The 14,218-nt window shown below is 47.8% G+C and overlaps 2 protein-coding genes across 4 annotated transcripts in view; one reads left to right on the top strand and one right to left on the bottom strand.

The window, feature by feature from the left end:
- Positions 1-11,426, top strand: part of LOC144122139 (glutaryl-CoA dehydrogenase, mitochondrial) — a 75,295-nt gene extending 63,869 nt beyond the window's left edge. The window contains exons 7-9 of one of the 2 annotated variants that reach the window (XM_077655699.1): positions 1,770-1,895; positions 2,628-2,712; positions 11,041-11,426. In XM_077655699.1, the coding sequence (XP_077511825.1) occupies positions 1,770-1,895; positions 2,628-2,712; positions 11,041-11,241 (412 nt within the window). In that variant the 3' untranslated portion in view covers positions 11,242-11,426. The remainder of the gene's footprint in view (positions 1-1,769; positions 1,896-2,627; positions 2,713-11,040) is intronic. The other variant, XM_077655700.1, reaches the window with a different exon arrangement.
- Positions 6,349-14,218, bottom strand: part of LOC144122137 (PHD finger protein 12) — a 148,732-nt gene continuing 140,862 nt past the window's right edge. The window contains exon 10 of one of the 2 annotated variants that reach the window (XM_077655695.1): positions 6,349-8,259. In XM_077655695.1, coding sequence (XP_077511821.1) covers positions 8,139-8,259 — 121 coding nt within the window. In that variant the 3' untranslated portion in view covers positions 6,349-8,138. The remainder of the gene's footprint in view (positions 8,260-14,218) is intronic. The other variant, XM_077655696.1, reaches the window with a different exon arrangement.

The raw sequence follows: 14,218 nt of genomic DNA, 5'->3' as shown, positions 1-14,218 counted from the left end.
AGCGAAGTGCAGGATTCGCTGCCGAAAGTGCCACATTTTCTTGTGCCTCTCAGCTCAGAACGACTGCTTTTACCTTTTTCACAACAAGTAGATTCTAAAGTGCTTGATTTTATTCACAAATCAAGCAATAACCCTTTACCCATGTTTTGTGCCCCACGTCATGCTGAGAACACTGTCGCACTTTCTTTTAGTTGTGTGCCATATTTTTTCTGTACTGAGGCGCTGTGTCCACAAATGTGGACACTCTGAAATTCTAAGAAAGAATAAAGTTTTTGTTTCAGTCTTTTAAAGACTCGTCATTTGCAGCTTGGAGAACACAAAATTGCGCTCACATATTTTATTTGTTTCACAGATTTTTTTCGTGCCTGAAGGGGTTATACAGGCTATTTACAGATGGGTACAAACAAAAGTCAGTATACGGCCACAACTATCTGCGGCTGGCCTAGCCGACCGCCTGCACAGAGGCGAGGGACACCGCGTCCCAACAGTCAAACTGGCGCGCCTCGCACCAGCTCTCAACGGTCACTCCCTCCGCACTCGGCCAGACCGAGCGCCTGCCCGCTAGGAGCAGCTAGAGACAAAAGCCCACCGGCGCGGCTCCCTTCGCGGGCACACCCCGAAGATGCCCGCGCCCCTTTCCACACGTAAAAATTAACTGTTAACTGCGGCTCATCAGTTTTGACGAATAGGAAAGCTCAAAACTGATGTCACCGTTTTCCCTTACCCCCGAGTTCCTTCCAGGTGGTCTAGCAATCCTTCGGCAAGGGGACAGGGGTCCAAGGTCGAGGCCGGCAGATAGCCCCGCCGTCCGGAGCGGCGAAGGGAACCGCAAGGACGAATGGGGAGACTAACCAAAAAGGCATGAGTCCCCTTCTAACGGCGTGCACCAAAGCAAAACAAAATAAAACAAAACCGGACGCGCAGCCTAGGTCACTGCCCTCTCGCGGAATATTCGGAACACATGTACAAAAAGATGCGACAGCGCGCCGAACCCTACAACCAGGATGTAGGGAAGAGCACTAGCTTTTGAACAAGACCAAGATGGTGGCGCTAGGGGATGCAGTTGTGAGAAGCGATGGGTGCAAAGTTCTGCTGCCTTTTGCTCCAAAATTGCCATTTTGGTGCTTTGGAGGCACCAAATTTATCGATCTTTTAGTAGTTGGAGGTCGAATTAGACCTTGAAACTTTGTAGGTTGGCGAGTATATTGAACCCGAATATGCCATTTTTTTTAATCTAAATTTTCAAATTGTGTATGTTAGCATTAGTGAGCCATATATATATATATTTATATTGCCAGAAAGCCTGGCCTGCCCGTTGGCAAGCTTTCCTGTACATGTCGGTGAGTGTTTGCTGCATGATGAGCATTTCTGATGCAGTCAGTATGTGAACAACCATGCTGAGCATTAGCCTCTCAATCACACATTGTTTCAAATTGGCTTGTGGTTTATTCGAACTTTTCCAGTCCCCATACAGTTGAAATGAAAAAGTTGCATTCTGTTTCAAGGTTTCGGTAAGAATTACGGCAGACCTAGCAATGCCAGACCATGAGAGCATTTTCACTCAAAATTTATTCAGGCCCTTTTTATTATACCCCTCACCTTTGGTGGTTTCTGTCCACCATTATAACTGTCGACATTGTCTAAATTTCTGCCCTCAAATTTGTAGTGTGGCAAGTGTGGTCATCTCTATGGCGAAAGAATTGAATAAAACACTCTGGGAACCAGGCTGTTCTGTGCCTTGGGCTGAGCCCTGTTGGTTGCTGTCGCAGGCAGCAGTTTGGCGGACCCCTGGCACGTAACCAACTGGTGCAGAAGAAGATGGCTGACATGGTGACCGAGATCTCGCTAGGCCTCCAAGCCTGCCTGCGTGTGGGCCGCCTGTTTGACCGGGGCAGGTGAGTCGCACACAGAGCTTCAGATCTCCAGTAGTAGCACCATTTTCGAGACTGCTGGTTTGGAATACAGTGCAACCTTGTCAGTTCAGACTTGGAGGGATTGGGAAAAGTGTCTGCATTATCCGAAGGCCCGAATTAACGAATGCCCCCTCCCCCACTTTTAAAAGGCAAAGGTGGGCCAGTTGGTGATTAACAGGGGAGTGCATACTGCAACCGCGCAAAACGACGAGGAACGAAGAGAAGAATGCACAAGACACAACGCGGAACTTCAACTGAGGTTTACTACAAGGAAAACCACATATATACAAGATTCGTAATCACACCTGATAAACAGCAGACACCATCACGTGGCACTGGTATGCGGGCGCGCGTGGCACAGGTTAGCATCAAGATAGTTGAATTCCTTCTTGGATAAGGATACGGAAGTGGTGCTTATGCAACGGTCATTTTCTTTTCTAATGCTGTAGGCTTCAAAAATTTCCCTTCTAAGCTGGGTCGGTAATTTTTTTTCGTACCTCTTCGTTTTGCGCGGTTGCAATATGCACTCCCCTGTTAACCACCAACTAGCCCGCCTTTGCCTTCTAAATGTGCTACTTTCTAGTTCAATGGGCCCTGTTCTACCTTCCTTTCTTTGTGTGAATTCAGCCATTACACTTGTTAACTTGACGGACATCGTCACCTGTCGTGCGCGCGTGTGTGCCTTCGCCTTGAACCACCGGCTCGTCCTTGCAGAGGTCATTCTCCCCTTCTTCCCGTGTGTTCCCTCGCAAAGGCATTCTACCAGAATGATGAAGATACTACGGTCCGAACTATGGAGGCAAGTCTCACATCTTCAAGGTTGTCTACGGGTCCTCGCAGCTTCCCAAGTTGGGGGAGCTGAGAACTGTGATGCCGTGTATAGAAGGTACTCTCGTGAGTGTAGCTTTATCACTGAACTACTGTGGTCGCTATGCTTTCCCGCGCTCCTTGACTGGGTAAAAAGTCGAAAAAAGAAAAATCCGCTGCCAGGTAAAGTTAGCTACATTGGTTACTGTGGTGTTCCTACGTATGTTGATTTGGTATTGTCCAAAGGTCCTAAGTTCTGCACGGAACCTGAGGATTCCCCGGTAGAGCTGTTGTCGCTTGTCAAAAGTATCGCTAGACGTGCCCCAGAGGAGGAAAAAGGCTGGTGTATTTCAGAAGGTGTAAATTCCCTTGTGACGAAGCGGCTGCAACAGAAGCAAAAACTTGATGTAAAAAAGACTGTTGAGTACCTTAAACAGAATGATCTTGCCTTAATGATCTCCGATAATGAGGGTAGTTTTGCTGTTCTGTCCAATTCGGTTTATCGTCAAAAAGCGAGAGAAGCTGTTTCATAAAACTTCTCCCCCTCGAAGTTCAGCGCCGCTAAGCTGAAGAAACTAGCGATAGGGTTATGTGAAAGATGTAATCTGGAGAGGCTCTGTTCGACTGTCAAGGGTGCGTCCAGCGGAGCACTTGGCATTTTCTTTTCTGCTAAAACCCACAAACAAGATGTTCCTTTTAGGGCCATTGTATACGTGGCAGGGGGCAGTCTCGAACTTTCCTCAGAAACACCTACGCATGCTCAGCTTTGAGGACCCGTTCTTGATTAAGAATTCTGAAGAGCTCATCATACAGTATTTCTTAGTGACCAGGAAAGCACAGGTGAATCGTTTCCTTTTTCAATTGACGTTGTTGACCTTTTTTATTCCATACCACAAGACAAACTGCTTTGTGCTCTTAAGGATACCATAGATGACTACGGCTCAGTGGCTTTTCAAAACGCATGTGGGTTGAGTGTGGACGACTTTGTAGAAATGCTCCGTTTTTATCTTACTTCGACCATAGTTAATTTTGAGGGAAAGAATTTCATTCAGAAGCATGGTGTTTGCATTGGTTCATGTATTGCCCCTTTGTTAAGTGACATCTTTTTATCATATTGTGACAAGTGAATCGCTGCAAACCTTGACACTGCCCACTCGGCTAAGATTTTTAGATACGTAGATGATTATGCCATTTTCTTGAATGGCGTATTTCGAGAAGGGGCCATTGCAGTAGTGAACCAAATTCTTCAAATCTTCAGTGAGTGTGCCTTTGGGTTGAGCTTCACCTATGAGTTGCCGTCGCAGGGATGCTTGCAGTTTTTGGACGTCTGTACTGTTACTAGTACTAGTGGAACCCAGGTGTGCTGGAGGTACCAGCCTCGTTCAAAAAAAGGTATTTTAAACCACCAGTCAGCTCATTCGAAGCTTATAAAAAGGGGAATAGCAAAAAACTGCCTGCGCGCCGCTCTTGATAAGTCTTGCCCACATGAAATGCAGAACAGCATGTGATTTCAGTTACAAAGACTGACTAGTGCGGGTTTCCCTTGTGAGCTGGTCACTTCGGTGATAGAAGCCCTAGCCAAGGAAGCTCGATGCCCACCGAAGCACTGCCTAAGTGAAGAACCGCACCGCCGGAGACCCGTGGCTATGCTGTACTTCCACCAGATTTCACATCGCCTCAAAAAAGTGGCCATGAAATGTGAGGTCCCGGTGGTCTTCACGGCGCCCAAGAAGCTTTCAGGCATGTGCAATATGGTGCAGGGAAATGGAAACAAGAACGGGTGCCGCACTAAGCACGTAGACAGGTTCGCTCCCTGCAAAACAGGGGTGGTGTACCAAATACCCCTCACGTGGGAATTGTTACATTGGGCAAACTGGACGTTGCCAGAATGTTAGACTTCTGGAGCACCGCGCAGCCGTTGAATCATTGGCGGGGGGTGGTGAACTGGCGAAACATTGTTGCCATTGCCGTAACTGCACGCCCAGGTTCCGAGACACAATTGTCCTGAAGAAATTACCGACCCAGCTTAGAAGGGAAATTCTTGAAGCCTACATCATTAGAAAAGAAAATGACCGTTGCATAAGCACCACTTCCGTAACCTTATCCAAGAAGGAATTCAACTATCTTAATGCTAACCAGTGCCACGGGCGCCTGCATACCAGTGCCACGTGATGGTGTCTGCTGGTTATCAGGTGTGATTAAGAATCTTGTATATATGTGGTTTTCCTCGTAGTAAACCTCAGTTGAAGTCCCGCCTTGTGTCTTGTGCATTCTTCTCTTTGTCCCTCGTCGTTTTGTGCAGTTGTAATATGCACTCCCCTCCCCCAATTTTCTAGAAACCATTCACATTACAGTAAACTTGCTTGGCTAAAACCAGGGTGACGGTCATCTGCTTTTGAGGTGAAAACTGCACGGCAACGAGGATTTTTCTGAATAACATCAGATGCATGCTGTGTGTACACTTTCAGCATTATTTTGTAGTGCTGCTCCAGAATAGTACAGTGCAATCCATTTACCATATTTACACGATTGTAAGTCGACTTGAATGTAAGCGGAGCCCCCCACATCACATTTCTGAAAAAAAAAAAAACTTGGGAGGTCGTTTACTTCGCCTTTGATAATAGTAGAACGTGGTAGCACTATCCTGCGGCCTCCTCTTATCGCCAGCCCCTATCGGCTGCCGGATGCGGGAGCGTCTGTGGGCACATTCCAAAACGAAAATGTATTATTCACTGGACTACTAGTCCACACTTGCGCTATCGTCCTCTCTAGCGCTGCAGTCGTGATCGCTGCTGCGGTCCCACAACTCGTCGTTCTAACATCGTCGTGCAGCGAAATCCCACACTTCGCAAACAGCCACATCACGACATCGCGTGGAACAACTGAAAATTTTGCCTCACTGCAGCTGCCACACCTGTATCGCCCGTTGTGAACGTTGAACTTGCAGCCTGGCACACAGTTTGTTTCTTCGGCGTGAAGAATGACAGCTATCTTGAATGTAGCCGTGAACGAGGTCACTTGCTGGACTCGGAGCACAAATGACGACTGACGAAGCACTACATTAAAAACTAGCAGTAGCCAAACGCGTCAGAGCCAAAGAGAAACTACATGTGAGCAGCATTGGCCCTTCCGTCGTCTACTGACACTTCCCGGCGCCGCTGCGGTTCCGAGTGGCGGTGCCGCGGCGATTGTAACAGCGGCGCCCTTTCATCAACTATCGGCGCTTGCGCGGTTGAAAGTAAACAACAACAAAAAAACTTTGACACGAATGCATTATCGGGCCGTCGCCACCGCTTATCAGCAGAGCAATATGCGGCCACGTGTGGGGTAGTGGGCTGGTGCCGTTTTGCTGCTTATCGACAGCCACCATCGGCCACCTCGCGTGGGGTGGGGATGCCGGTTCTGCGCATTGACACAGCAGCTGCTCAAGGCCAGCACCAAGAGCGATGTGACGGAGCCGCACAGCAAAAATGCAACCACGCAGCAGCATGCCTGATGTTTATTTTGTCTCACCTTTATTTATGGTGCGATGCTCTGGTTTCAATTTTAAGTCGATCCCCCCCCCCCCCCTCCACTTCGTGTCTTCAAATTTTTAAAAATAGGTCGACTTACAATCGTGTAAATACAGTATAACGATATTGAGTAAGCCAGAAAATCTGATTGTTATAACTATTATTGTTATATATGGACCGGCAAAAAAAAGAAAACCTACCCATGTATTCTTCCATGCATGTAGCCACCTCCACCGATGCTCCTGTCAAGGGCGCACAGCGCCTCAGTGCTCTGCCAAGTTCGCTGAGCAAGCTACCTCCACCCCTTCAGGAGCCCATATCAAATTATAAACATGCTGCGATGTTATTGGCATGCAGCATCTTGCGCGTAACGGGGGAAGGTGCAAGAAAAGCGAACGCTTAAAAAAGTAAATTCTCAACTACCTCGGTCAGAAACTACATTTGTGTGAGACAGCGTTGCGCGGCAATGGCCAAGCAAGCTCCTCCATCCAGCGATTGTGACGATGATAGTGCTTGGTTCCTGAGGCCGTAGGCAACGCTCCCTCACGGATTTCGCCACAGTCCGTTCATGGAGTTTTTATATCATTCGCTTCAAAGTATTTTATTTTTATCAAACTTTCAAATTTTGGTGGTAAGCACCATCCGGGCGGCCAGAATTTCGCCGATAATTGTATTGTTATACACAATTTATTTTTACATAGGGGCAATGGGATAATTGATAAATCTAAAGAATTTGATTGCCATAAGCGATATATCATTATACCTGGTGTCATTGTAAGTGGTTTACACTGTAGAGGCGTCCACAGGTTCCTTCACAGTGCGACACGGTAGAAGTGGAGCCTCCTCACTAGCAGTGTCGCCGCACGTGCGAACAGTGCATGACGGGCATGCATTTTTGCCCCAATAAAAGATAGGAAAAATCATGCGGACAGAGCCCAAGGAAACGAGTCGGTGCCGGCAGTGTGAGACAACTTCTAGTCAGGAAATGAAATGTCTAGAGACGCACCAATCAGCGTTCGAAACTGCACAAAACTGTATTCGGCTGGCTGGCAGATGCTCTGCTGGGTCACCATTGCCATGGACTGGTAAAATAAGGGAACTGAAATATGTAGCCACAAATTTTTTCAGCACTGGGCCCCTTGGAAGGCCGTCATGCCTGCCATTGCCTGTCGTAGGAGATGCGGGCACCACTCTGACGTATTTGACATGATGTGGGATATTAGCACAATCGCTCACTGTTGGGAGCATGTCTGAATTAACTGGTGTGGGCGCAGCAGCTTCCGTTTTAACGAGCATGTGATGCCATAGACATGCATGGGCGTAAGACGAAACCACGTCGGTAGTCCGAATTGTATGGATTTCTGAATTAACGAGGTTTCACGGTCTAGGCACCGCCTGTGGCCAGGTCCTAGAAAGGCAGACATGGCAGCTGCAAGTTATTTCCACTGTTACAGGGACACTCTGTGCATCACGTCAGTCTGAAACTATGTGCTTGGGCTCTGAGGCATACTGTTCTTCGTCCAGACTTGGCCATGTGGGGCATCTAACGCATCACACACACACACACACACACTGGCGATGATGCTGCATGCCCAGCTGTGCCATTGTATGCATGCTTAGAAAACTGGAAAGTGCCAAGCATCAGAGAGGTGTGCAGCAATTTAAAACAGAACACACTAGAACATTCTCTGCACTAAAATGCTTAACGAGCTTTCTTCAACAGGGCTGGACAGCAGGACATGGAACAAGAAGAGACAAACAGGGCGCTGAATTTACAATTGGATTTTATTCGAAGTAAGCGTCAGTCTATACATGCATAAAGCAGTCACAAATAGATGCACTGACTAAGAAATAAAAATAAAACTATAAAGCCACTCAAACGCATGTGTTGTACCCACCTATCAAGCTACCCTTTGTGAAGCATGGCCGCTTCTCTTGCAGATGAAACTAAAGATGGTTTGCTAACGCATCCATTAGATTTCCTGATAATGTGGAAAGCCTTGGCAACTTCTCTGATGATCTGGTCACTATGAAAAAATAACAATTCAGTGTATTATCAAAATATAGTACGCATTGGTACACATGGCACGCTCATATCACTAACATATCAGCATCAATCAAAACACTAGGTTTTCTAAGTGCCATCTCAGTCTTGCTCCATCACATGTAAAATTGCTCGCATATAAATCGCTTGTAAGACCCAAAGTGGAATATGCATCTGCCATCTGGAGCCACATCAAGCGTATCTAACCACTGCATTAGACGTCATTTAAAATCGTGCTGCCTGATTCATTCGTTCCACATATTCATACGAGAGTGTTTCATCTTTGAAAGCAAAATCTGGCCTGCCACCCCTCTCTTTACGTCGCCGCATTACAAGCCTCTCTCTTTATCACAGGTTTTTTATTCTCCTCACACCCGCAGTGCGCATAGCTCATCGTACCAGTCATCCACTTCAAGTTGCGCGCTCGTCATCGCATACTACTGTGTTCTCTGTTTCTCTCTTTTTTTCGAGCTGCTACAGACTGGAACGGCCTACCATGTGACATCATCGCCATAGCCTCCTCTTCTTCTTTTAAAGATTGTGTAACTGATCATCTTCAATAATACATAATCATCACCGTTTGTTTTCCTATACTCAACTGTAATCCGACCACTTATGTAACACACCCATGAATGGGGGCCTTTAAGGAATAAACCTGAACTGAACTGACACATGTTGCAATGTTTTGCCAGGTTTGTGGCATTCTTTTCCAAAAAATTGTACGCGAGGCCGCAAGACAAAGGAATTTGGTATGCCACACCCGTCTTGCAGGGTAAGGTATACCAAATAGCCAGTTTTGCTGATTGGTTGTGTGCGCATAGTGCAATCAGATAAAGAGTTCCTTGTTGTACTATCTGGGGAGCAGTTTTCGGGAAGGGTCTATGAGGCAGTACTAAAGAATTTTAGAGTTCGTAGGCAGGATCCGGTTTGGTGCAAGCAAAAGGCAGTGGCTTTACTGCAGAGCTTCAGGCTCGAGGGTTTGGCTCAAAAAGTGAAGGAAGCAGGGCTTTCCATCCTTGAAAGTTTCTTTTCAGCAAAGGACGCACAAACTGGATGTTCCTTTCAGAGCAGTAATTTCTGTGCACCACACTTTGGCAACTGGTTACATCGCCAAACCTATGCAGGCATTTGTCAGCACTCTCCGTTACTCACCCATTTGTTACACTGAACTGAGATGCTGTTCTAAAGTTTGTCTTGAATGAGTCTTGATGAGAACCCAGCTTCTTGCTCTGGCTTTAGCATAGATGTGGTCGATCTGTTTTAGCCTCTTCCTCATAATTGACCTCTGCAGTGGGTGCAGAAAAGTATCATGGATGACCGTGATGAATACTTGCTCCAGAAGGAACGTGGTATTACTACCGAGCCTTTTCTGGAACTGTTGTCCTTTTATCTCGAGAACACTTATGTTGTGTGGGAAGGTGAAGTATTAATGCAGAATTCGGGGGTATGCATAGGTGCCAAGGTAGCCCCTGCTCTCAGCAACATTTATATAAGCCAAGTTGATAGGAAAGTAGAGAACGACATATTCCAATACATGAATGATTTCTTGGTTTTTGTTAGGTGCCTGGATACTGAGAGTGTCGTTCAGTTGCTTGATGTTTTTTTCAAGAAATGGTTCGGGACTGAGGTTCACACATGAAGTTCCTCAGCAAAGCATCTTCCAATTCCTAGATTTGAAGTTGACTTTCAAGCTGAATCATGTGTGTTGGCAATACTCTCCTAGCAATGAAAAGCCTCTTTTAAACTACAGGCCTCTTGCATTCCAAGCTTGTGAATCCAGGATTGTTACAGGATGTATTGGTATTTCTGTCAAGAAATCGTATATCAAATGTTGACTAGTCTTTTAGCCAGGCCCATAGATGTAGGGAGCTGGATTCCCAGACTCTGTACTTGTGGCAAGTGCTGATAGGGTTTTGCGAGCGTTGAAATGCTAGGGACAGCATAGTAGAACAGAAAAAAGAAGGTTGCTCTCATGCCTTATGTCCGTTCTTTGTCGCATAGTTTTAAGAGAGTGGAGGCCAAGTATGGCGTAAATGTACTTTTCTCAGGTCCTAATAAACTTGGTAAGGTGGGAGCAGCTGTTCAGAGAAAGCGGGAAGGTTCAAGACAAAACAGCATCTGCGATATAAACCGTGACAATAGGTTTGTTCCCCGCAAGATGGGCGTGGTATATGCCAAATTCCTTTGTCTTGCGGTCTCATGTACCTTTTGAAACACCTTTTAAAAGGTGTTCGAAAAGGTGTTAGTGGGCGATGCTAAAACATTGGCGACTCAAATGTAGCTGACTACGTGCTTTTGTTGATGGGCGGCCGGACACATATGATGTGAAATTTCGACGGTAGCAAAAAAAAAAAAGTTAATTACACGAGCAAATATGATATACCGCGTTCCGACCAAGTGTGACATGAGTCATCTCCAAATGGGCCGACGAACTCCCTCTGCTATCGCATAGTTGGAGTGCACAAATTTTCGAAAGGAGTGATACGTGTTTTGTTGCAGGTAAGCTGCCTCTGTCATATTTTTCGATATGCGACAGCCTGCGGCCTTTTTTTTTCCCATACCAAGAACTCTCTTCTTACAAGCTAAAGTGGCGCAACTAATGTCTGATCGTTGAGAAGGGTTACTGCAGATTTTCTACAGTGGCAGGCCAACACACTGGTAGCAGCATAGCTGGGTGCTCCATTCAAACAGTGAGCAGAAGGGGGTGTGCGACGCAAACGTCAGACAGCAAAGGAGAGGCTTGGAACGTGTGGTGGTTTTTCAGCATGTGCCCCGAGATGTGTCCCTGGTGAAGCGCAACTCGTGCGGCAAGGCCCTGGACATTGCCCGCACCGCTCGCGACATGCTGGGCGGCAACGGCATCAGCGATGAGTACCACGTCATCCCGCCACGTCATGAACCTGGAGGCAGTCAACACCTACGAGGTGCCCTTTCCCTCTTCTTCCTCCTTCTCCACATGCAGTGAGTGATGGGACTCTCTTCTCCCTACGATTGCAGGAACCCATGATGTCCATGCACTGATCCTGGGAAGAGCCATTACAGGGATACAAGCATTCTCTGCAGATTAGGCACCAACTAATGACTGGGAAGGGGTGGACAGCTATTTTTGGTACACACCAACTGTGCAATAAAACTTTTTATTCCCCTGAAGGCGTTGTAGTTTTCCTATTGCAAGTCTGGTTGCCCAGTTCTTGCATACACTTGCACAGGCATGATGGAACATTGCACAGAGACGACATTGACCTACTGTCGCCTCAGCTCTGTTTCTTTACCTAATTTTGCTTAATTTACCTAGTTTTATTTTAATATTCGAGGACGGCAGCATATTCAAGGCGGTACTGTCCCTATGGGAAGAGTACGGCTGCTCCGGCACGGCAAGCCTAAAGCGACCATGCCAATCTAAGGAGGCTGGCTCGGAAGAGGCGACTATGGCTTCCCAGGCCGTGGAGCAACCAGAACATGGAGACGACCACCCGTCCAGTGAGACCTCATCGCTTAGTGGGGATGAGTCAACGATCGTGGACGGTGACGAGTCAGTGGCCGATATGGCTGACGTGGACAACGAGGGCTTCAAGTTGGTGAGTCATCGCAAGCAACGAACGGTCGGGATTCCTGCAGTGGTTGAGCCCACAGAGAAAGGGGATTAATTTAAGAGAGAGGAATCCCATCTTCCTTTTCGCGGCCATTCAATAGGGGACACAACCTGGGCCAGAGGGCGCTGCAGACGCCAGTGAACAGCGCCCTCTCCGAGCGATTCCTCCTAATTGATCGGGCAGGACGACGAGCTTCACCACTGACTTGTGTGCGTTGCCTGGCTCGCACGTGAAGAAACGAGTTTCGCGCATGCGCACTCGTTCTTTCTGGCTTGCGCTTCGTTGCCGTTGAGAGAGGAGCTTGCTTCGCGTGCGCTATGCTCTCTCTGCTCGTGCATGGACGCCGTTGTGAGAGAAGAGCGCGCCCGCTCGAGGGTTTTCCACACGCTTTGACACTGCTACGAAAATTTTGCGCGCGCTTTCGTGGTTTAGAGAGGGAGCAGCTCGTGTGCGCGGCGTCAAGCAAACAGTCCAAAAGGGTGCTGCTTTCGTCACGCCCTAGTTTTGTGCCCAGAGCGCATAATCACATGGTGTACGAAGTGAAAACTGAAATTTAGCCTACCTTTCAACGAAGCTGCGGCACGAATGCGTTTCGCGTTTTTTTTTTCTTCGTGTCTTCAAATAGTGCTAGCTTGGCTCGATCTGCTTGCTTCCGCCATGCGTGCTGGTGACATGTTTCTGCTACCTTTTTCTTTTCCCTTTGCGCGGTGTTTCAATGGATTTGGCGCTATGCTGCTCACCCCAGTGTCACAGATCATATCGCGCTGCGTTTAGATTTGTGCAAGATACGAAAGCGTATTTCGCAATATAGGTGCGCATTAATGAATCCCATTCTGTTGAGCTTTGAGAGTGTTAGCATGGGCGTGCGGCTGATGCGACCAATATGGTAACATATTGCCGTTCCTACCGGTGTCGCGCTTGCTTAGCCGCTTCTGCCATATGGTCGTATTTACAGCATATGGCGTATTTACCATACGGATATCTAAAAATAATACGTTGTGACATTCCGTGTGTGCTACGAGGATCCCCGTTCGACGGCGCGGCGTAGACGGAGACCCGTGACAGCGGCATCATCAATTACCCAGCCATGCTCTTTGAGTGACGACCAGAACAACCGGACCCGCCGCCGCCCCGGGGAAACAGGCTTTATCCTCCCCAATTTCCGGGCACATTCCAGGACAAGGGAGCTGTCAGCGGGCCAGAGCGCGCCGTACCACAGCCGACGCTATGCGCTACCGCGAAGACAACATTCTTTCCCTCCTTCCCCTTTCGACGTGGGCTATCGCCGGGAAGGCACCCACAGCTTCCCGCCGTGCCTCGTGAACAAAAGCGCATTCCCAGAAGGGCCGTGACGGACACCTGTCATGGCGGACAGGCAGTACTCGCCAAGAATGTGGAAAGACAGGCGCTAGTGAATTAGCTCCGAAGAGAGAGCCTGTGTACACTCTCACTTGAGAGAGAGTGGTGGCGTTTTTGTTGTTTATTTAGTTTGTATTGTTAACAGACTCTGGGTTCGAGGCTAAGCCCAACCCAAGGGGTGGTCCTTATCTCGCATGTTATTTTGGATTGGAGAATTGATGCTTTGGGCGGGCCACTGGAAATGACCGCCCTTAGTCCTTTGTTAATCAAGTGCTTAAAAGCACATGTAAACGGATGCAGTCCAGTCTGAGCTGAGGAAGACATCGTTCGCCAAGAGGGCCTTCAGCGCCGAAGCCCGACGGCGTGCAGCTTCTGCCAGCAACCGCTCGAGCCCAACTCCGGAGCCACTCCATCGCCCCCATGAAGTCGTCGGCACGTAAGCTCGGACGCCCCAGCCTCTGATGTATAACCTTAATCATGTGTAATTATTGAATATACCTGTTTGTTTAAACTTCGAGCCATACGGTGTCTCTTTGCCTCTCCGTCCCGTGTGGACCTGCGCATTATGGGGGTCATCACACTGGTGTCAGAAGTGGGGTCTCAAAAGCAAATGTCCTCTGAATGCTGCGACATTCATGACTTCAAAATTGTAATCAAAAGGGAATCACGGGACTGATTGTGGGACTTTTACCCCCATTTGAGAGGCTTGAGGCACCGGAGGGCTTGAAAAAAAAAATGTCTTTATCTGAGGGAGCTCCCACTCCACAGCCGTCGCTCGGAGCAAGCATGCTGGCATTAGGAAGCGTCGTTCCGACGTTTACAGGAGATAAGACAGGGGTTCCAATCTGCGATTTCTTTTCCATGCTAGAAGAGATTGGGAAAATGGGGGGATGGTCCGATGCTCAAATGCTGGGAATGGCGAGGTGTAAGATGGCAGGAGCTGCTCATGATTTTGCATGGCGAGACGAAAAAGTAAAATCCACAAAATCA

Source organism: Amblyomma americanum, chromosome 2, assembly GCF_052857255.1.
Source record: "Amblyomma americanum isolate KBUSLIRL-KWMA chromosome 2, ASM5285725v1, whole genome shotgun sequence".
Lineage (NCBI taxonomy): Eukaryota > Metazoa > Arthropoda > Arachnida > Ixodida > Ixodidae > Amblyomma > Amblyomma americanum.
Note: the sequence above shows the minus strand (reverse complement) of the source record. Positions and strands in the feature narration are given on the sequence as shown.